We start from the raw sequence: 24784 nt of genomic DNA on the forward strand, positions 1-24784 counted from the left end.
GGTAAGCCATCATTTCTGGGAGTTTTATTCTTTTTAAGGGTTTGAGAGCCTTGCTCAGCTCATCCAGAGATAACGGCTGGTCCAACCTCTCCCATGTGTTGTTATCTAAGACCTCCTTGATAGAGGATGGGAATGACTGGGGGGCCATGCTATCTGTGGGCTTCATTTCATACAGTCTGGAATAAAAGGCTTTGCTGATCCTCAGAATGTCAGACTGAGATGATGTTACCAAACCATCTTCTTCCTTCAGGCTGCTGAACACAGAGCTCTCCTTGTCACCTTTTGGAAGAAGAAACACGGGCACATTTCATCCTGCAGCATGGGGCGGACCCTGGAAGATTATCTTGGAAGTTCTGAGGCAAAGACCAAGGCTTGCTGGCTCATTGCCTCCTGGAGATCCTCCATGAAACTGATCCCCATCACCTGCTACAGGAGTAGGTTCTGCACGCTTTTCTAGAGTTTTGACAGTTTTCTCCATCTCTCTCTCCTGCCTTCTGAACACCTTCGAGGATAAAGAACCTCTTGTTGTTCCTCTTGGCTGTTTCCCACAAGTCTGCTGGAGACTCAAAGAGGGGCTTCACAGTTGTCCAACCTGTGTAATCCCTTTTGAGCTCCTCAATGTGTTCTGGGGTCAACAGTTTCACATTCAGCTTCCACATTCCATTGCTGGCCACTTGGTTGTCCTGTAGGTGACAGTCAGCCAGCAGGAGGCAATAGTCAGAGAAGAACACCAGCTTGATGTTGGTGGATCTGACCAAAAATGAGTGGAACACAAACAGGAAATCTATTCTGGAGTGGATAGACCCATCTAGTTGCGATCAGGTGTATCGACACTGCACTCCGCCTGCAGGGGTGCTGAAGATGTCGTGTAGCTTGGCGCCTTTCACTGTATCCATCAGGAACCTGGTTTGCTGTCGGCCCCCTCTGGATTGTCCATCTGCATCGAAGATGAAGTTGAAGTTTTCGGCCACAATGACTGGCCTGGACTTCGCCAACAGCAGTGGGAGATGCTGCAGAATGGCCAGCCGCTCACTCTGTACCACCAGGCCATAAATATTAATTAGTCTTGGGGAGTGTTTCTAAACATGACGTCTGCTATGACGAAGTGCCCATCTGCCACCTCCTTAACCTCGGTGATGGGGAAGTTGCCTCCTTAGAGCTGAATACCCAGGAACGACTATCGTCTCTTCCTGACCAAATCAAAGGCCCATGGGTCCATAATCTCTACCATTTCCTGTAGCTGCTGAGGTGCAGTATACTGAACTCCTGCGGAAACAGGAGATCCGCTTTGATGTTGGCCAGGGAAGCCAATATGGAAACACATTGTGTAGTAGTTTTAAAACTACACATGTTAATACTGGCAATTTTAACAACCATTTTGAGAGTTTATAGAATTACCCGATGTCCATTCACCCATGGTCTTGTCACTGGGGCAGTCCCTGCACCCCTGTGACATGGGCAAATTTTTGGACATTCTCTGGACTGAGGTAGCTGTCCTGTTCCTCCCTGAGGGGATTATCCTCACCCGGAGTCATCAAGGTGGGAATGAAGCCAAGAAGGTCCGGTTCTGAGGCCAATAGAGGGAATGTCATGCTCTGCTTCTGATTCGGAGCGTCACTGCTCCCATTTGCCCGCAGCTGTGGTACGGTGGGTACCCCTTGGTTCCTAATGGCTGGAGGTTGGGCTTCACCTTGTGATATCCGGTGTGTCTGGGTTGGGAATGCTCCTCTCCTTCTCCCCCGTGGTGTTCTGCCTCTTTTTGTGTTGGTGGCTATCCCTCCCCATGTTTTCATTGTCAGAAGAGCTGCTGTTGTGTCCATCATGCAGCTGCTTCTTTCCATTTTGCTGTGGGCCCGTGGAGGCCTGACATGTTTTCTTTTTGCAGTTGATTCTCACAGGTATCCACTCCCCCTCCTCCTTCACTTCCTCCTCCTCCACTGACTCAATGCACTGACCAATAAAGGCAAGCATACCAAACCCCATCCTCACTATCCTATCTACCTGCGACTTCACTTTCAACGAACTATGAACCTGAACTCCAAGGTCTCTGTTCAGCAACACTCCCCAGGACCTTACAATTAAGTGTATAAGTCATGCCCTGATTTGCTCTACCAAAATGTAGCACCTCACATTTATCTAGACTAAACTCCATCTGCCATTCCTCGGCCCATCGGCCCATCGGCCTATCTGGTCAAGGCCCTGTTATAATCTGAGGTAACTTTGTTCACGGTCCACAACACCGTCAATTTTGGTGTCATCTGCAAACCTACTAACCATACTTCTATATTCACAACCAAATCATCTATGTGGGAATTAAGAACATAGAACATAGAAAAGTAGAGCACAGTACAGGCCCTTCGGCCCATGATGTTGTGCCAACCCTTTATCCTACTCTAAGATCAAAACTAACATGCATAACCTTCATTTTACAATCATCCATCTGCCTATCCAAGAGTCACTTAAATGTCCCTAATGTATTTGAATCTACTACCTCTGCCGGCAGCACATTTCACACACCCACACACACATTTCTGTGTAAAGAGCCTACCTCTGATATCTCCCCTTTACCTTCCTCCAATCACCTTAAAATTATGCCCCCTTGTGATAGTCATTTCCACGCTGGGAAAAAGTCTCTGGCTATCCACTCTATCTATGCCTCTCATCATCTTATACACCTCTATCAAGTCACCTCTCATCCTTCTTCGCTCCAATGAAAAAAAGCCGTAACTCCCTCAACCTTTCCTCATAAGGCCTGCCCTCCAGTCCAGGCAGCATGCTGGTAAATCTCCTCTGCACCCTCTCCAAAGCTTCCACATCCTTCCTATAATGAGGCGACCAGAACTGAACACAAAGTGTGGTCTAACCAGGGGTTTAGAGAGCTGCAGCATAACCTCACAGCTCTTAAACTCAATTCCCCTGCCAATGAAAGCCAACACACCCTACGCCTTCTTTACAACCCTATCAACTTGGGTGGTAACTTTGAGGGACCTGTGGACGTGGACCCCAAGATCCCTCTGTTCCTCCGCACTGCCAAGAATCCTGCCATTAACCCTGTATTCTGCATTCAAATTCGACCTTCCAAAATGAATCACTTCACACTTTTCTGGTTTGAATTCCATCTGCCACTTCTTTGCCCAGCTCTGTATCCTGTCAATGTCGCATTGCAACCTACAACAGCCCTCCATGCTATCCACAACTCCACCAACCTTCGTGTCATTGGCAAACTTACTAACCCACCCTTCCACTTCCTCTTCCAAGCCATTTATAAAGATCACAAAGAGCAGAGGTCCCAGAACAGATCCCTGCGGAACACCACTGGTCACCGAGCTCCAGGCTGAATACTTTCCATCTACTACCACCCTCTGTCTTCTATTGGACAGCCAGTTTTGTATCCAGACAGCCAAATTTCCCTGAATCCCATGCCTCCTTACTTAGTTAATGGTCAATGTCAGTTGCTACCTAAGTGACATGAATTCTAGATGATGTGCTCAGAAATTGACATTTACTTTGAGAACAATTTAATTTTGATTGTTTTCCATCCGGTTCGGATATATTGTGATCCAGAAAAAAAAGGCACAGCTAAACAACATGTATTCAGATAGGATGTCATTGTTTCCAATTAAGTGCTGCAATGTTGAGGTCCTTTGTAGTTGTATGCAGGATTTTTCTGTTCTCTGTACTTTTCCACAGCTGTTCAAGTCTCTTCCAGCTTTTCCAGTGTCAAATTAGCTCTTGTCTGCAGTACAGTTAGTGGCCACTGCTTTGGCTGGTCATAGATATGTACGACCATATTCTCCTGCCTGACATTTGGAAAGGCTGCTCTAGTGCTTGAGAATGGGACCGTACGGCTGAACATTCTATGTAAAAGGGTGGGGATCATAGAAAACATCGCAGCCGACATCAACACACTCATTATTGACCCTGAATAGAAGTTTTGGAGGTAATTTAAAGTAGGTTTCCTGGCTCAGTGGCCCCCGAGCGCACAATGAGCAGGAAAATGAATAAAGAAGCCTCCTGGTATTTTTTTTGCACGTTGAAATTAAAGTGACAGGATTGAGTGGACTCGTGTCTCTTTGCCCAATGATTTCTTATTCACTCTGCTCCCGTGAACCTTCTTCCATTAGTTTATTCCATTTCGTTCTGATATTTATAACAAATCTTATACCAGTGCCAGGGATGTCCCACTGACCTAAGCACCTCTCATATTGTTGGGGACTTGCAATAAAAAGAGGTACTGCTGAGAATATTTGTAACCAGGAATGTACTGGCTGAAGCTCTTTCGGAAGAAAATACATTTTTAGAGCAGAGCAGAATAGATGCATGATTTCTGGCTGTGAAGATTCTTTTTGGACGCAAAACCAGAGGAAAACAGAAATTAGAAAGTGATCTTTTAAAAAAGTTTGTTTACAGGAATGTGGGCGTCTCAGGCTAAACCAGGATTTATTGCTCATTTCTTCATTATTCAGAGGACATTTGACAGGTGAGGACAACAAATTTCCTTCCCTGAAGGACATCAGTCAACCAAATGGGATTTTATCACAATTGATAGTGGTTAATGCAGTCATCGTTAGGTCAGCTTTTTAATTCCAGATTTTTGTTGAATTCAAATTTCACCATCTGTCGTGGTGGGATTCAAACCCATGTCCCCGGACCATTAGCCTGGGTTTCTGGATTACTAGTTCAATGGTATTACAACTCCTCCACTGCCTCCCTGTGTGGGGTTGTGAAAAGATCAAGGCGTGCAAGAGACTATGGCTAAGAATGTTTGTGTATTCAACCACATGATTTCCCAACTGGCCTGATTTCTGACCTCTTGGAAATTCTGTAAACACGTGTTCCCAGAGTCATACCAGAGCTGAAACATTAACTCTGTTCCTCTCTTCACTGACACTGGCAGACCTGCTGAGTCTCTCCAGCATTCAGAGCTTCAGCATCCATAGTATCAGAGATAGTAGGAACTGCAGATGCTGGAGAATCCGAGACAACAAGGTGCAGGGCTGGATGAACACAGCAGGCCAAGCAGCATCATAGGAGCAGAGAGGCTGACGTATATCATAGTATATTGCTTTTACTAGCTTTTCCACCCACCCTCTGGCCAAGCTTTTACCCCCAAGTATTTCTTACCCATGGTGTTAATGATTCCTGGCCCATTAACCCCCTCAGCTCCCACCCCCACATGTTAGCATGCTTTGTCTCAACTCACCTGCACTGAGGTCTTTGTATCCTAGCTACTCTCACAGCCGAGGGCCCCCAACAGTTCTCAAACAGTCTCCCATCCAGCAATCTGAATGTTTCCCATACTGAGTGATTCCTGGTCCGATTGTATTGATCACTTATCTGTGTGTACATATATCCTTTCTCATCTTTCACCTGCATGTCTTCACTCCATCTGTTTGCTGCCTGTGACAGATCTAGATCGAATGACTCCTAAGGACACATTAGCATCCTGTAGTCCAAAAATCTGAGAAGCCTACTCCATCGTTGATAGGAAACATAGGACCCGCAAAAAGCAGTTTATGGTGGGAGGGCTAAGGACTGGGAACCTGAAATGTTTGACCTTAGACAGTATTCCCAGAGTCTCTGCAAATCTCCCAGCAGGTTTGGTTGGGCAATTGAGAGACGTTGCCCAGAAATTGATGAATGCACCATCTTCAAAGGACAATTCACAGAGCCCAGGGTTGAAATATCGAATTCCTGATCTTCCAATACTAAGCTAGATGGCAGACAAAGGGTAAGCAGTTCCCTGACAACTTGGAGTTTTGTTTTCGGGTTTATTAAAGTAGATTACAACCTCTGATTGTCATTACCATTGCTTCAGTACACTCATTCACTCAGCAGCATTCTTTGTAGTTTAGTGAATGCAACAACATCAAAATATTGATGGTGACATCAGGTCATACCCCTGTATCTTCTGGACTTTTGGCCCAATTAAAAAAACTGAACCTTTAAAGCTGCTGTTCAATGGATTCCGATGTTAATTCTGGAAATTTCTGCCAGTTCCATGTGAGAAGGTAGGAATCAGAGGCAGAAATTAAGGCAAGATTTTAGGGATTGGCTTTGCCCTGGAAAACTGAAGAAGCTGGAAAAGGAGACAGGTAGATAATGAATTCAAACTTCCCAGCCAAATCCCAACAGCTGGCATTTGACCAGCCTCAAAGTGATGTTGAGATTTTCCTTTAAAATGGCTATTTCAAGCTTAAATTTCCTTAAATTTGAAATCTTCAGTTGCCAGGTGAATTCCTGAAAGCCTGTGAGAAACCCATCAAATCAATCAGCTCTTGAGTTCTGAGGAAACCTTCTGTCGAGGTGAGAACGGTTTGATAGATAAGTTTAAAAGTTGATGCCAAGTTCAAAGTTCTAATTAGACACTGTATAAGGAATGTATGGTTCAATCATAAGGGTCTATCTTTAAAATGTAAGTCTTCTTTAAATTACTCAGAGCTATGTAAGGTTTAATATGCATTAGGGTACCTCTCCAGTGGGTAAGTTGAACAACATTAGGAATTGGATATGAATGTGTCACCTGGAATCTCTGCTTTCATCTCTACACTGATCTCAAAGTCCAGAAATCCTTTGAGCATCTGAAAGAGCTGAACAGGTGCCTAACTTTACTTGAATGTCCATCTATTGAACCTTTGTAAAAATGAACAGATGTGAGTAAAGCGCCATTGCATTGAGCTCTGGGGAATTGGGACTTATGCAATGGAATCTCATTAAGAACACTTGACTAAGCTCAAAGCACCACCAAGGAATAAAACTAAGCAAACATTGGTTACACATCTGTGAATGGGTCTGAACTTTATTTGCTTAACAGTTTCATGAGCAGTTGCTAGGATTGAAATATTTTGAAGAGACTTTTAAATGACAGATTGATAAACACTGATTTTGAAGAAAGTTTGCATGTCAGTATGCTTGGCATTTATTTGACATTGTTCCGAAAAGGAACAATTCTTTTCAAGTGAAGTTTGAATGTATGACTACTTACTTATTTACTCCATGAGTATTTCAAATACTTCTAGATTTTGATATATGGCTCATAAATTCTGTACATAGTAGGTTCTGGATGAACAGGTTTGGAGGAGGTATTGGGGAATTTGAGGGAGCATAGGGTGGTAAAGACTGAGGGAAGATGTGAGGTGATGGGTGAGGTCCCAACAATGTTCCTCAGAACTGGACTTACATCCAGTGCATGGAAATGGATAATATAACCTGCTAGCTGAGGTATTTACCCATCTTCAATCCCACCTTGTGCCTGTTACATGAGATGGCAACCTTGAAATCAACCTGCCCCAACTCTTCAGAGGCAAAATAACACAGGCATGTTGGTTGATTCAGAACGTAACTTTAGAAATGAGCTGAGTTGTGATTCTCAAGTCTGTCATGAAAATTTGGCCCTAAAATAAGTTTAATGTTAATTATGATATATATATAGGAAAGTAGCTCCTTATGTTCAGATTTATCATTAAGATGATTGTTTGTTTCAGAGCCAGGGTACGTGATCAGAAAGCTAAGGAAACAGGCATGTGGCATCAAAGCGGATTGGGTGCGAGATGGAGAAATATTCAAAGTAGGCAAGTAGGCCTTGTTTGGAGCACTGGAGGCAAAGTTGCCATTGGGAAACACTCCATGCAGCTGTCAAAGAAAACAGACTGTGAGCTGAGATACTCATGAATTTCCTGCACAAGTAACAGAAATGATGGGTTGGTTGACCAGTGACAGAACAAAAGAAGAGAGCATTTGATGTTATTTTTCTTACAGCCTGAAAATTAATTGCAAAACCAATAGTCAGTCAAATCTTGTTTGGTTTTAAAAACAAATAGCATTGCAATGACTGACCTTATCACCTTCTTCCACATCACAGATCCTCTCCCCAGATGCTGGGTTGAAGATAGCAAACTTTTTTCTGCTCACAGATTCGTGCCATTCATTGTTGATGAAGATCTATCAGAAAGAACAAGCGGAGATGAAATCAAAACTCAGTTATAATATTGGTTATAGAAAGATGTTGATGTTTAAAGTTTGAGAAGATTTGTAGATCGGGTTGTGGATAAGTTTGCAGACTTGTTTGCCAAGCGAGTGTGGTTTTGTCACCCTGCTAGGTAACATTGTCAGTGTGCCTCCAGTGAAGCGTTGGTGTTCTGTCCCACTTGTTATTTATATGCCTCAGTTTGCTGCGATGGATGGCATCACTTCTGGTTCTGTTTTTCAGTGGTTTGTATGTCGAGTCCAGTTCAATGTGTTTGTTGATGGAGCTCCGGTTGGAATACCAGGCCTCCAGGAATTCCCTGGCATCCTCTGACCAATTCTCATTGGTCTCAATGCGCATGGACAAAGAAGAACACAAATTCGACTGGGACAACACATCCATAATGGCACAGCCAAACAGAGATATGGCAGGGAATTGCTGGAGGCCTGGCATTCCAACCGGAACGCCATCAACAAACACATTGAACTGGGCCTGATATACAAACCACTGAAAAACAGAACCGGAAGTAATACCAACCACCCCAGCAAACTGAGGCATAAAAATAACAAGCGGGACAGAACACAACGCTCCACCGGAAGCGCACTGATGATGTTCCCTAGCAGGGTGATGAAATGTCCGCAATCAAACACACCGGCTCAGCGAGCAAGTCTACAACCTCAGAGGTTTATGTTGTTGTTATGTACGTTTTAGAATAGTACTGAGTGAGTCAAGGTTCAGTGTGGTCAGGAACAGCTCATGGCAGCTGAGGTGTGAACTCATTAGTTCATTAGCATTGCAAGAGATGTGTTCTTGTACATTGTTCAAACTCATCCTTATCTCATTTACTTATTCCCATAGTGTCACTATTGAAAAAAAAGGTACTTGACCTCTGTATTCCATTGCTTCAAAACGCTGGGGTATTTAACTCTTGCAATGCCATAGTCGGGGAGTCATCACAGCACACAAGAAATTCATTCCTTTGTAGAGTTATCAAATCAATACCATTTCACTGTTGTTCCATGGCCTTGTAATTTTTATCTCCCTCAAGTGCCCATCTAATTTATTTTTGAAATAATTGATCTTCTCCACTTCCACACCTCATGGGCAGTGAATTTCAGGTCATCTATCATTCATTTTATAAAAATTCTTTCCTCCATTCCTCTGTAAATCATGCTCCAAACCTTAAATTTGTATCCTTGTATAAATAGCCAGTAATGTCATGACCACAGATCGTAACTGCAGATCACATAAGCTTGTATCAAATTTTAAAGACCAACATATTATTTTTAAAGTAGACTGATACAGTGAAAATGACTGCAGATGTAAATCCAAAGGTAGCTTGGAGATGAACACTGGAATGTCACTCCTGTGAGTGTCAAAGAAGCTCCAAATGGAAATAAAAAAAGCACTACAAACTGTACTGTAAACAGACTACGCACTTTTTGGGAGAAAAAGCAGCAGTCTTGGTGAGAGACATGTTTTGAATCTTCCACTTTCAGGAATACATAAGAACTGGGGTTAAAAGTCAGTTCAACCCTGTTTGGTGTGTACTAGTGCAAGATGGTGTGTTCGTGAACTGAGGTATACATTGGTCTAAGTTTAAGAGCTAGAGTGTGATGAAGATCACAGTTAAAAAACCTAGTCACCTTTGCATTGCAGGTTAGAACTCCCTTGTAGTGCTAGAAACCAAGTAGCCAGCAAGTCAGTTAAAAGGAAATAGGACAAGAAGGGGTCTCTTCCTGAGTGCAGCCAACCAGCCACTGTCAAAAAGAACTGGGACTGGGAATTTCAACAAATCTTCAAATCCATTAATCTTGAAATTCACTACCAATGTGAATACTATCAGTAACATTCACAATAATGGTTTTACTCCTCAGAAACAACTTACTGACTGACCCTTCTATCTTCTAAGCTTTTTTTTCTAACATGGATCACATTCTTAATCTATGTTCATGTGTGTTCTGTTACCAATTCTTCTCATGTTCGGTAATTACTAAACTCACTCTTTTCTTAACCCAAGAAAGCCTTGTTAAATTGGCTTCTTTTAAAACATAAATTCATTTGGGTCTGGGTGAAAGGTGTCCATCAGGAAATATTTCCTCTTTAAATTAACCTTCTTAGGACCAACTGAGTGGGTGGGTGAATAAAGAAGGGGAGACATTTCATCCCTCCTCACCTCAGAGCTTGACAATTTGGGGCATCTTACTGAGAACATTAATCACTTGGGGAAGTGTGCTCAGGATCTGATTAGAACAAACTGGGGGCTTTGGTCATAAACCCACAGTTGAAATGAAAGTATTGGACTGAGTAAATCGTCTCTTTGAAACCAATTTTAAAAAGAAACTGCAAAATGGTTCTGTCCCTCAAGTAATTAAAAGTTTCAGGCAGGCACTTGGGATTAGAGTTTCTCCTAAAAGTCAGAAAACCCAACATTTTAAAAGGGGCAGCCAATGGACTGAAGACAATGTAACAGAGTGGCAATAGAGAGATTAAAATTTGAGTAGCAGAAATTAGATACTTCAGAAAGAGAAAGAAAGAAACAAGAGAGAAAGAGAAAAAAAGGGGGAGAGAAAGAGGGTTGAATTTTGCCAGAAATCAGTTAAGTCTAAATTTTGGCAAGTTTCATGCAGGGTTTCTCTCTACAAAGCCTATTGAGTTTTCTCAGCCTATCTTCCCAAGCTTGCCATATTAGCTGTTCATACTGCCCTGTGGTGTCCGCCAGTCATATCCCCCCACCTGCCATAGTTGGATTGGCTTTCCATTGCTGGGACCTCCTGGGATCCTTGACACCAATGACATTTTTAAAAGGCCAAGCACTGCTGTGCCTGGTTTGTGCAATTTGCCACAGACAAATCAGACAATGGAAAATTAGCACCCAATTTGCAGGCAGAGTCCTAGAGGTGCTAGTGAAAAGTGCAGAGGAAGACTGTCTCCTTTGCCCAGGAGACCACACCATCAGAACTTGCCAACCTGGTCCAAGGTTGCCATCTGGGTCATTGAAGTGTCAACAGTCTGGAGGAATGGCCAACAATGCTGCACAAAGGTCAATGATCCCCACTACGGACAGGCACAAAGGTTGTCGTCTACAAGGCAGTCATGCTTCCGATACTCCTCTTTAGCCATGAAACCTGTATGATGTATTACAAACACCTGAAAATGCTTGAGATATACCTTCAGTACGGCCCATGGAAGACCCTTATTTTCACCTACATTGAATGCCCCTCAAACTCAAGCATCTTCCAGGAAGCTGGTGCCCTGTTTCATTTTCGAGTGGTAGTGGCATTGAACAGGCCACTGCATGAGACTGCTGGACACTGTCCTTCCAAACCACACTCTCTACTCCACGTTCAACGTTCACAGGGGGGCCAGCAGAAACATTTCAAAGATGTCTTACAATCCCGAGTCTGCTGGAAGGAGACAGGCTTTGATCTCAAAAGAGCTGGGAGGATTTGGACCACCTACAATGGGGAGTCCTACTTCAGCAAAGTATAGCTAGCTCTGAAGTGAGGGGGATAGTGAAGACTGTGACAGCAAGAAAAAACTCGAGAACAGCTTACTAATGACTGAGTGCCTATGGGGAATGTGGATTTGGGTTTTTTAAAATACTGCTTCTCTCTTAGCCTTTTACTTTCCATCTTCCATCTCCTTTATCTTACACTGGGTTCAGCCTGTCTCTTACAGCCTCTACCTCTTCCCGTTTTTCTCTCTTCCTTTCTCTCTCTCTTCCTCTCCTTACTCTAAGATTCTGTGGCAAATATCCTTAAGGAGATGCAGGGGCAGAGGGACCTGTGTGTATATGTGCACAGATCATTGAAGATGGCAGGGCAGATGGAGAGAGCAGTTTACTTTATTAAGAGGGGCATAAAGTTCAAGAGCAAGAAGGAGTTATTGAACTTGTATGAGGTACTTGTTAGACCTCAGCTGGAGTATGTTCTATAGTTCTGGATGCTACATGAAAGGCAGGATGTGAATACATTGGAGAGCGTGCAGAAGAGATTTACAAAAATGGTTCCAAGGATGAGAAATCTTAATTATGAGGATAGATTGGAGAGATTGGGACTGAAGGCTGACAGAGACTGACAGTAGTTTTCAAAGTCATGAAGAGGCTGGATAGAGTAATTAGGGAAGAACTGTTACCTCATGTAAAAGGATTAAGAATGAGAGAACAGCAATTTAAAGTGGTTTCTAAATGTAACAAATGTGATGTGAGAGAAAAAAAATTAACAAAAGCTAAGGTATGGAATGTACAGCCTTGAAATGTGGTGGAAGCAGGTTTAATTCAAGCATTTAAGAGGGCATTGGATGATTATTTGAATCAAAACAACCTGCAAGGATATGGGAAAAAGACAGATGAATGGCACCAAATCACAAATGCTCATTCTAGAACCAGTGCAGACATGATGGGGCTGAATGACCTCCTCTGCTCTAAAGTATCCCTGCGACTCTGTTTCTGGCAGTCATAAGAATCTTCTTCAGGAAAAGTTCACTATTGCTTCTGTGGTGTAGTTCTTCTGCAGCTCAATTCATTGTAATGTGTCCTGAGTGAATGGAGGTGAGCTGGCAACATTCAAGGAATACAAAATCTTTGAGAAACGAAAAACTTCCAAAACAGTCTTTGTAAGCCTAGATATTTGTCTTAATAGGTTTTATACCTTAAAACTTTAGTGTCATCAGTGTACCTGCCAAACCTAGTTACAGATCTCTCTGGAAGAGATCTCCAACACACGGATGTGAAATAGAAGGGGACAAGGACAGATCACAGGGCAACTCCAGGGATAAGAGTGTGCGAGCAAGCGATCATCTGGCTGTGATTGATAGATAACAATAGAACCAAGTGAGAGTAGTCTCACCCCTGGAAAAAGGTCCAGAGGGTTGCAGAGCAATTGTGTGGTCAAGGGTGTCAAAGGCTGCAGATGGGAGAAAGAGGATGAAGATGGAAAGTTTATATTTTTCACAGTCACACAGAATTAGGATGTCTTGTAGAGCAGTAGATAGTGTCTCTGCCTTTGAGCTAGAAGCTTTGAGATCATGTCCCACTCCAGAATTTGATGACCAAGGAATGTGCATTCATTACGAGGCCAAACAGATTAAGTATCAACTTGTAAATCCCTGCCAATGGGAGACAATAAGACTGGGAGAGATTCCGGGCCCACCGTTGATGCAACAAAAATTGGGGCCTCTACCATCATTATCCATAGCTCTAAGTCACAACATGCATATAAAATGTATGCCTCCACGTCGCCAGGCTTAATCTCCATTCCATCTGGGGTGGATTCAAAACATGCCCTTTCCCTCCCATGTTGGAGTCCTGCTGCTGTCACTCAGACATGCTACTGGGCAGATCATTGAAGAAGAAGTTGCAAAGGATGTTATTTGTTAGTTTAAAAACAGCTGTCTCAGTACTGTGAAACATGGAGTTCAGGGAAGAGAGCATGGATTTAGCAGGTGATGAGAGCTTGAGAGAGGAAAGGAAGAAGGGGCAATAAGTCTGTGAGGAAAGTGAAGCAAAGTTCTGCACTTTGAGAAATGGGCAATGATGACAGAGTTAAAAGAACACCTGAGGAACCAAAAATATTAACATTACGAAGGACCAGGAGGGGAGGTTGGGTGATCAGTAGTTTAGTGAGAATAGGATTAAGGGAACAGGAAGTGAGTCTCATAGACATGCTTGGCTTGGCAGGAGGATGAAAGAAGCTAGGGAGAAAAAAAAGAGAAAGATGGGAGTATATTTGCTAAGGGTGCTGTGTCAGCATAAATATTCCTCTCTGTCCAGTGTTCTAACACTAACTTGCTGCTCGGATGGTAATGTTCTAATTGTATAGGATTACTGAATGGCTAAAGTCCCAGCAAATTGGCAGTGAAAGGTATTTCGGACTTGTATTTTTATTTGAATTGAATAATATTGGAGCTTGGTTGATAAGCCAGTGACACCCATATCCCATGAAAGAATATGAAAAAAAAGACAGTAACTAAAGTGGAGGCCATGTCTAACTGGGAGCTTTAATGCTGTTTTGGAAACTGTAGAATAGTTGATATAAGCTTGGGAGATTACAATGGGTAATAATGTTCACCATACAGGCGAGCATTGACGTCAATCTCCTAAAATAGAATAAGTAATCTGTGGACTTAAGTGAACCCATTGATTCTGGGGCGCTAGGAATGTTCAGATTGAAGATCTGAAATCGCTGAGAAATGAACTGAGAATGGGAAAAGAGAAGATTGAGAACAAAGAACAAAGAAAATTACAGCACAGGAACAGGCCCTTCGGCCCTCCAAGCCTGCGCCGATCCAGATCCTCTATCTAAACCTGTCGTCTATTTTCCAAGGATCTGTATCCCTCTGCTCCCTGCCCATTCATGTATCTGTCTAGATACATCTTAAATGATGCTATCGTGCCCGCCTCTACCACCTCCGCTGGCAACGCATTCCAGGCACCCACCACCCTCTGCGTAAAGAACTTTCCACGCATATCTCCTTTAAACTTTTCCCCTCTCACCTTGAAATCGTGACCCCTAGAAATTGAGTCCCCCATTCTGGGAAAAAGCTTCTTGCTATCCACCCTGTCTATACCTCTCATGATTTTGTAGACCTCAATCAGGTCCCCCCTCAACCTCCGTCTTTCTAATGTAAATAATCCTAATCTACTCAACCTCTCTTCATAGCTAGCACCCTCCATTCCAGGCAACATCCTGATGAACCTCCTCTGCACCCTCTCCAAAGTATCCACATCCTTTTGGTAATGTGGCGACCAGAACTGTACGCAGTATTCCAAATGTGGTCGAACCAAAGTCCTATACAACTGTAACATGACCTGCCAACTCTTGTACTCAATACCCCATCCGATGAATGAAAGCATGCCGTATGCCTTCTTGACCACTCTATCGACCTGCATTGCCACCTTCAGGGTACAATGGACCTGAACACCCAGACCTCTCTGTGCATCAATTTTATCCAGGGCTTTTTCATTTACCGTATAGTTCGCGCTTGAATTGGATCTTCCAAAATGCATCACCTCGCATTTGCCTGGATTGAACTCCATCTGCCATTTCTCTGCCCAACTCTCCAATCTATCTATATGCTGCTGCATTCTCTGACAGTCCCCTTCACTATCTGCTACTCCACCAATCTTAGTGTCATCTGCAAACTTGCTAATCAGACCATCTATACCTTCCTCCAGATCATTTATGTATATCACAAACAACAGTGGTCCCAACACAGATCCCTGTGGAACACCACTGGTCACAGTTCTCCATTTTGAGAAACTCCCTTCCACTACAACTCTCTGTCTCCTGTTGCCCAGCCAGTTCTCTATTGATCCAGCTAGTACACCCTGGACCCCATGCGACTTCACTTTCTCCATCAGCCTACCATGGGGAACCTTATCAAATGCCTTACTGAAGTCCATGTATATGACATCAACAGCCCTTCCCTCATCTATCAACTTTGTCACTTCCTCAAAGAATTCTATCATGTTGGTAAGACATGACCTTCCCTGCACAAAACCATGCTGCCTATCACTAATAAGCCCATTTTCTTCCATATGTAAATAGATCCTTTCCCTCAGTATCTTCTCCAGCAGCTTCCCCACCACTGACGTCAGGCTCACCGGTCTATAATTTCCTGGATTATCCTTGCTACCCTTCTTAAACAGGGGGACAACATTAGCAATTCTCCAGTCCTCCGGGACGTCACCCATGCTCAAGGATGCTGCAAAGATATCTGTTAAGGCAGCAGCTATTTCCTCTCTTGCTTTCCTCAGTAACCTGGGATAGATCCCATCCGGACCTGGGGACTTGTCCACCCTAATGCCTTTTAGAATACCCAACACTTCCCCCCTCCTTATGCCGACTTGACCTAGAGTAATCAAACATCTATCCCTAACCTCAACATCTGTCATGTCCCTCTCCTCATTGAATGCTGATGCAAAGTACTCATTAAGAATCTCACTCATTTTCTCTGACTCCTCGCATAACTTCCCTCCTTTGTCCTTGAGTGGGCCAACCCTTTCTCTAATTACCCTCTTGCTCCTTATGTATGAATAAAAGGCTTTGGGATTTTCCTTAACCCTGTCTGCTAAAGATATTTCATGACCCCTTTTAGCCCTCTTAATTCCTCGTTTCAGATTGGTCCTACTTTCCCAATGTTCTTCCAAAGTTTCGTCTGTTTTCAGTCGCCTAGACCTTATGTATGCTTCCTTTTTCCTCTTTGCTACTCTCACAATTTCACCTGTCATCCATGGTTCCCTAATCTTGCCCTTTCTATCCCTCATTTTCACAGGGACATGTCTGTCCTGCACTCTAATCAACCTCTCTTTAAACGCCTCCCACATATCAAATGTGGATTTACCCTCAAACAGCTGCTCCCAATCCACATTCCCCAGCTCCTGTCGAATTTTGCCAGAGTTGGCCTTCCCCCAATTCAGCACTCTTCCTTTAGGACCACTCTCATCTTTGTCCATCAGTATTCTAAAACTTACGGAATTATGATCACTATTCCCAAAGTAATCCCCTACTGAAACTTCAACCACCTGGCCGGGCTCATTCCCCAACACCAGATCCAGTATGGCCCCTCCCGAGTTGGACTATTTACATACTGCTCTAGAAAACCCTCCTGGATGCTCCTTACAAATTCTGCTCCATCTAAACCACCCCTAACACTAAGTGAATCCTAGTCAATGTTGGGAAAATTAAAATTTCCAATCACCACCACCCTGTTGCTCCTACATCTTTCCATAATCTGTCTACATGTTTGTGCCTCTATCTCACGCTTGCTGTTGGGAGGCCTGTAGTACAGCCCCAACATTGTTACCACACCCTTCCTATTTCTGAGCTCTGCCCATATTGCCTCACTGCTTGAGTTCTCCATATTGCCCTCCTTCAGCACAGCTGTGATATCCTCTTTGACTAGTAACAGCTCCATCTGGTGGTCAAGTACAGCCTTACTGGCCTGAAACGAGCTCAGTTTCTGGGGTCTTTTGATAGCCTCAGTCACTGATAATACTCAACATGTCTTTTACCTCCCTCTCTATCCCGCCTGAAGCATTTATATCCTGGGATATTCAGTTGCCAATCTTGCCCTTCCCTCAACCAAGTCTCAGTAATAGCAATATCATCATGCTCCCAGGTACTAATCCTAACCCTAAGTTCATCTGCCTTACCTACTACACTTCTCGCATTAAAACAAATGCACCTTAGACCACCTGTCCCTTTGCGTTCATCATCTGCTGTCTGCCTACTCTTCCCCTTTGTCACACTGACTTCATTATCTAGTTCCTTACAGGCTTTAGTTACTACCTCCTTACTGTCCACTAACCTCCTCATTTGGTTCCCATCCCCCTGCCACATTAGTTTAAACCCTCCCCAACAGCGTTAGCAAAAGCACCCCCTAGGATATTGTTTCCAGTCCTGCCCAGGTGTAGACCGTCTGATTTGTAATTGTCCCACCTCCCCCAGAACCGGTCCCAATGTCCCAAAAATCTGAACCTCTTCCTCCTGCACCATCTCTCAAGCCACTCATTTATCCTGCCTATTCTTTCATTTCTACTCTGACTAGCACGTGGCACTGGTAGCAATCCTGAGATTACTACCTCTGAGGTCCTACTTTTTAACTTGCCTCCTCACTCCCTAAATTTGCTTGTAGGACCTCATCCCATTTATTACCTGTATCATTGGTGCCTATATGCACCACGACAGCCGGTTGTTCACCCTCCCCCTTCAGAATGTCCTGCAGTCGATCTGAGACATCCCTGACCCATGCACCTGGGAGGCAACAAACCATTCGGGAGTCTCGTTTTCGACCACAGAACCGCCTATCTACTCCCCTTACAATCGAATCCCCTATGACTATAGCCCTTCCACTGTTTTTCTTGCCCTTCTGTACAGCAGAGCCAGCCATGGTGCCATGAACCTGGCTACTGCTGCCTTCCCCCGGTGAGCCATCTCCCCCAACAGTATCCAAAACGGTATACCTGTTTTGGAGGGAGATGACTGCAGGGGACAGTTGCACTGCCTTCCTGCTTTTTTTCTGCCTTTTGGTCACCCATTCCCTTTCTCCCTCAGTGATCCTAATCTGCGGTGTGACCAATTTGCTGAACGTGCTATCCACGACTTCCTCAGCATCGCGGATGCTCCAAAGTGAGTCCATCCTCAGCTCCAGAGCCGTCATGTGGTCTAACAAGAGCTGCAGCTGGACACACTTCCTGCACGTGTCGGAGTCAGGGACATCAGCCGCGTCCCTGAGCTCCCACATTGAGCAAGAGGAGCATAACACGGGTCTGGGATCTCCTGCCATTTTTACTTTTAAGCTTAACTTAGTCCCACTATAATATCAAATACTAGATAAATGAAATGAAAAAAATTTGTACCAAATCACTTTACTTACCAGCACACGATAAAAAAAAGAAAAGCACTTACTGTGAAAAAAAACTGAGGAATTGATGAGGAAGATAATGGGATTGTGGAAGGGGTTGAAGTATGAGAGAGAAGAGGGATGGGGATAAAACAAGCGAGTAGGGGTCACATTGATTTGTCATTAAGACATGCTGCGTATTATCAGTGACTGAGGCTGTCAAAACACCCCAGAAACTGAGCTAGTTTCAGGCCAGTAAGGCTGTACTTGACCACCAGATGGAGCTGTTACAACCTTCCTCCGCAAAGCTAGCTTGAGAGCTGAGATGTCCCAATACTGACGAGCTGTGTGTGGGCCGAGGGGGAAGGTGTATGGCAGTGTTGTGCGCAGGAAACCTGGGTCTGTAGGGTGTATTATAAATTACAGATGGTCTTTTAACTTCTCTGCGGGTTTCACAATCACCTGTTAGCCTGATTCATGGGCAGATTGGCAGGCAATTAATGGGTAACCTGCCTATTAAGCAAGAAAGACTGTGTTGAAGACTGTAGGGAAGCAAGTGGAAATTCCAGCAGGTCAGGATTTTGTGACGGGAAGGGTGTAGATTGTGTCTGGGGCGAATTACTCACTGTAGAATTCTCATGACTTGCTTTTGTAGCCATGGTATTTATATAGCTAGTCCAGTTCAGTTTCTGGATGATGGCAACCCCAAGGATGTTGATAGTGGGGGATTCAGTGTTGTTCGAGAAGAATGCTACATTTTTTGTTTCACACATCACCAGGTGGTGACCAGGAAGTTGTCATTCCTGTTCTAGCAATCAGTGAAGATGGGATGACTGTGTAGTGTGGGTCTAGTTGACCTAATGAATATACCCACAAATTCTACATTACCTAATCAGTCTCTCTCACTGGGTCTACTTGAGTTATTGGAAAGAAAGCCAAGCTCTGATTAGCAATGATATGCGTACATTTGCTCAATGATTGAATCAGTTGGTTCTTGAGGGAGATAACCATCATATTTGAGAAGGAACAGAGTTAGAATTTGGATGTAAATATTTTGCTCTTCTTCAGGTGGTTATCATCTGATTGCTTATTGATTATTGCTAACAAATTATTGGTTATTGGTAACTTATCATTGATTATTTCTAGCCTTTTACAATGTAGCCAAAGATGAATCAATAGGGAATTAGAAAGGTTGAAATACGCAACTTATCTAAGGAAGGGTCACCGGACCCAAAACGTTAACTCTTTTTTCCTTCACAGTTGCTGCCAGACCTGCTGAGCTTTTCCAGCAACTTTGTTTTTATACGCAACTTATCCCCTGATGGGAAAGTTGAAGAAGGTTGCGATTTGAAAAGGAGAAACAGCTTCAGTGGGAATAACATAGTAAAGGCAGGAAAATACAGTTATAATATAAAAAGAAAAATGAAAGGACTTTTACATGGATATCATAGTGATTTCATTTCTCATGACAACAGGCTTTACTTTTACTATGTTGAGTATAATTCAGATTCAAAGAATGATTTAAAGTGGATTGCTCAGATTCTAGATAACAAGGTGTGGAGCTGGAGGAACATAGCAGGCCAGGCAGCATCAGAAGAGTAGGAAAGCTGACGTTTCGGGTCTGGACCCTTCTTTTCTCTAGCTCCATACTTTGTTATCTCAGACTCCAGCATTGACAGTTCCTACATGCTCAGACTCTAACTTATTTGAGTTCTTAACTGAAGGATATTTAGACTTCTCAGCAAGCTAAAGATGGTGTGAAGCTTGGGTATTGCAAGGGACTGCTCCAAATGTACGTATGTAACATTGTAAATATTGCAGGATAATATCCTTTCATCGGAATATCTTCTAAAATGCTTTCTGCTTCTTTGAGGAAAAGATAAAAACAGGTATTAAATTTGCAGATAACACCAAAATTGGTGACATAGCAGACAGTGAAGAAGGTTTTTTAAGATTACAGTGGGATCTTGATCAAATGGGTCAATGGGCTGAAAATGGCAGATGGAGTTCAATCTGGATAAGTGCGAGGTATTGCATTTTGGTACAACAAACAAGTTAATGGCTTATACAATTACTGTTAGGGTCTTGAGTAGTGTTGTAGTACAGAGGGACCTAGGGGTGCAGGTACATAATTCTTTGAAGTTTGTGTCACATATAGACAAAGTGGTTAAAAAGTTGTTTAGCAAGCTTGCTTTCATTGCTCAGTCATTTGAGTATAGGAGTTGGGAAGTCATGTTGAGGATGTACAGGACATTGTTGAGGCCTCTTCTGGAATACTGTGTCCAGTTCTGGTCGCCCAGTGAGAGGAAGGATATTATTAAGCTGGAGAGGTTTCAGAAGAGATTTTCAAGGATGTTGCTGGGTATGGAAGGTTTGAGTTATAAAGAAAGGCTGGGACTTTTTTTCACTGGTTGAAAGACGACTTGATAGAAGTTTATAAAATAATGAGAAGTAGAACATAGAACATAGAACTGTACAGGCCCTTCGGCCCACGATGTTGTGCCGAACTTTTACCCTAAACCTAAGGTCTATATAGAATTGTACAGCATGGTACAGGCACAAGTACAAGTTTAAATAGAGTTAATGGTAGTTGTCTTTTTCCTAGGATGGGGGATTTCAAGACTAGGGGGTGTATTTTTAAGGTGACAGGAGAAAGATTTTAAAAAGACGAGAGACAAATTTTTTACATGGAGCGTGTTATGCATGTGGAATGAACTTCCTGAGGAAGTAGTGGATGTGAGTATAATTAGAGCGTTAAAAAGACATTTGGATAGGTACATGAATAGGAAAGGTTTGGAGCGATATGGGCCGGGAGCAGGTGGGTAGGCCTAGTTTAGTTTGGGATTATGTTTCGCTTGGACTGCTTGGACTGAAGGGTTTGTTTCCGCGCTGTATAACTCTATGACTGTATTAAAGAAATTGGAAGAGATCATGGAAGCTAAAGATTAATTTCACAACGATCAAACTGTCATCAAATCTTAAAACCCAGAATCCCACTGTCATTGACAAAATTCCCACAAACTAGTACTGCACCCACCTATAGTGACCACTCCCTTCAAATGTTCACCCTGATATATTACTCCTGCTACAGACTACATTAATGAACCTGATAGTGAACTGGGATTTCTGTATATTTTGGAGTTTGAATCAAAATTATATGATTGATTTGCAAATTTAACAAAAATGTAGTAGACAGCAGGATACAGAAATGCTGTATCTCCTTTCTTCTCCTTGACTCTTTGTACCTGGTATATTTGTACTGAGCTTACAATGAAGAGACTTTTGTTTTCTACTGCCTGGTTAATTTATCAGTCTGCTGCACAAGGTCTAAATATCTACATTCATCTCTGTTCACGTATTAGTTACTAATGAAATAATTATTAAGATGTCAGCTCTATTCTACCAAACTGGCAAGGCTGAGAACAGCCCTGATACTTTCAAAACAGTGCTCTTGCAACGAAACAGACAACAAAAAGTGAAACATTTGCGCAGATGCATACACAGATACAAACACACCCAGATATAAACACGCCCAGATACACATGCACAGCGAGTCTCCTTCTTAGGCAGTCCCTCAGATTCGAAGATGTCATGCTCCCACTCTGGCTCAGTGGGTTCTGATAAGCCCAAACTGTGATCTGCTGACTCTACCACATACGGGGCAGCTGGTGCCTGAAGGGTTGGGAAGATGGGTTGTTTGTAAGTTTGTGAGCACCCTCTGGTTCTTCGATGTCTCTCCTGCACATTCCTGCTTTAATTTCTTGATGTGTTTGATGCCTTCCCAAATGAACCTTCTCAATTTTCGTTGGTGACAAGCCAGGAATTCCCATGAGTCAGTGGGCTGTTTGACTTCTTCAAGGATAGAACATAGAACATAAAACAGTACAGCACAGGACAGACCCTTTGGCCCATCATGCTTGTGCCGACCATGATGCCATTCTAAAATAATCATTTCTGCCTGTACATGGTGCACATCCCGCTATTCTCTGCCTGTTCATGTGTCTGTCTAATGTCTCTTAAATCTTGCTATCATATCTGCTTCTCCCACCTCCCCTGGCAGCATGTTCCAGCAGCTACCACCCTGTGTAAAAAACTTTCCTTGCACATCTCCTTTAAACTTTCCCCCTCTCACCTTAAACCTATGTACCTGGAATTTGACATTTCCACCATGGGGAAAAAAAACTTTGAGTATCCCCTCTATTGAGGCCTCTCATAATTTTATGTACTTCTATGAGGTTGTCCCTCAGCCTCTGATGATCTAGTGAAAACAATCCAAGTTTGTCCAACCTGTCCTCATAATAAATACGCTTCAATCCAGGCAAAATCTCAAACCTCGTTTGCACCCTCTCCAAAGCCTTCACATCCATCCTGTAGTCTGGCGACCAGAATTGCGCACAGTAATCCAAATGTAGCTTAACTAAAGTTTTTTACAGCTGCAATGTGACTTGCCAACTTTTAGACTCAATGCTCCGACCAATGAAGGCAGGCATGCTATATGCCTTTTTTACCACCTTAATCACTTGCGTTGCCACTTTCAGGGAGCTTTGGACTTGCATCAATACTCCTCAGGGTCCTGTCATTTACCATATACTTTCTTGTTGCATTTCACCTCCCAAAATGCACTACTTTAGACTTGTCCAGATTAAACTTCATCTGCTATTTCTCTACCCAACCTTTCAACTGGCCTGTATCCTGCTGTATCCTTTGACAACTTTTCACACTATCCACACCTCCATGAATTAATTAGCCTACCTACATTTTAATCCAAACAGTTAATACATTCTACAAACAACAAAGATCCCAGCACTGATCCTTGAGGACCACCACTGGTCACAGATCTCCATTCAGAGAAGCACCCCTCCACAACGACCCTCAGTCTGCTAGAATCAAGCCAATTTTGTATCCAACTTTCCAACTGACCATGGATTCCATATGACTGAATCTTCTGGACCAACCTACCATGAGGGACCTTGCTAAATGCATTAGTAAAGTCCATCTGCCCTACCATACTCAGTCATCTTCATCACTTTCTCACAAAACTCAATCAAATTTGAGAGACAAGACCGCCCTTACATACAGCCATGCTAACTATCCCTAATAAGTCTATCCTTCTCCAAATGTGAGTAAATCCTGTCCCTAAGAATCTTCACTAATAATTTCCCTATCGCTGATGTTGGGCTCACCAGCCTATAATTTCCTGTTGCCCTCCTTAAGTAGGGGAGCAATATTGGCTATTCTCTAGTCTTCTTGCACTTTGCTTTTGGTTAAAGATGATAGAAAGATCTCTGTTAAGGCCCCAGCAGTCCCCTCCCTTGCCTCCTTAGCATGCGGGGATAAATCCCATCAGGCCCTGGGGTCTTATATACCTTAATGTTTTCTCCTTTTTAATATTGACTTACCCCAGAGTATCAACATACCCCTCATTAATCTTACCATCATCCATGTTCTTTTCCTTGGCGAATACTGATGCAAATTATTCACTAAGGACCTCACCCACTTCCTCTGGCTCCATGAATAAATTCCCTCCTTTGTCTTTGAGTGGACCTACCCTTTCCCTAGTTATCCTCTTGCTCCTAATATACATATAAAATGCCTTGGGTTTCTTCTTAATTCAAAATGCCAAAGACATTTCATGACCCATTCTAACCCTCCTAATTTCTTGTTTAAGTTCTCTCTTGCTTCCTTTATATTCTTCAAGGGTCTCGTCTGATTTCAGTTTCCTAAACTCTCCATGTGGTTCTTTTTACTTTATGGCTAAACTTTCAATACCTCGTGTCATCCAAGGTTCCCAAACCCTGCCATCCTTAGCTTTTTTCCACACAGGAACATGTTGGTCCTGAACTCTGATCAAATGGCCTTTAAAAGACTCCAACATGTCTGATGTGGATTTACCCTCAAAGAGACACGTCGAATTTAACTCCTCCAGTTCTTACCTAATAATGTTGTAATTAGCCTCCCCCAAAGTTAGCACTTTCACCAGACCCAGTCTTATTCTTATTCAGAACTATCTTAAAACTTACACATCTTTTGAGGCCATCCATAAAATAGAAATGCTTTAGGATAGGGATATACACAGATGTGCACTGACACACATAGATGTACAGATACAAGCACAGATATGTCCACAGATGTACAGACACACACACAGTTATAGAAACACACATAGATATACGGACACACAGATATACAAATGCAGACAGATATACAGACAAGGAGATATACACTGACGCACACGTGTACAGATACACACAGATATATAGAACACAGATACACCAAAAGATGTACACATACACAGATATATAAATACACATAGATACACAGATAACAAACTCTCTCTCAATGTCGGCAAATCAAAAGAACTGATCATCGGCTTCAGAAAGAAAGGAAGAGAACATGCCCCCATCTACATCAACGGAGCAGAGGTTGAGAGGGGTAAGAGTATCACGTTCCTAGAAGTGATGATAACCGACA

The 24784-nt window shown here is 43.0% G+C and overlaps 1 protein-coding gene across 2 annotated transcripts in view; it reads right to left on the minus strand.

The window, feature by feature from the left end:
* Positions 1 to 24784, minus strand: part of aldh1a3 (aldehyde dehydrogenase 1 family, member A3) — a 139036-nt gene that overhangs the window by 105232 nt on the left and 9020 nt on the right. For both annotated transcript variants that reach the window (XM_048615912.1, XM_048615911.1), the window contains exon 2: positions 7837 to 7941. In XM_048615912.1, the coding sequence (XP_048471869.1) occupies positions 7837 to 7941 (105 nt within the window). The remainder of the gene's footprint in view (positions 1 to 7836; positions 7942 to 24784) is intronic.

This window comes from Rhincodon typus, chromosome 33, assembly GCF_021869965.1.
Source record: "Rhincodon typus isolate 14 chromosome 33, sRhiTyp1.1, whole genome shotgun sequence".
In the NCBI taxonomy this organism is placed as follows: domain Eukaryota; kingdom Metazoa; phylum Chordata; class Chondrichthyes; order Orectolobiformes; family Rhincodontidae; genus Rhincodon; species Rhincodon typus.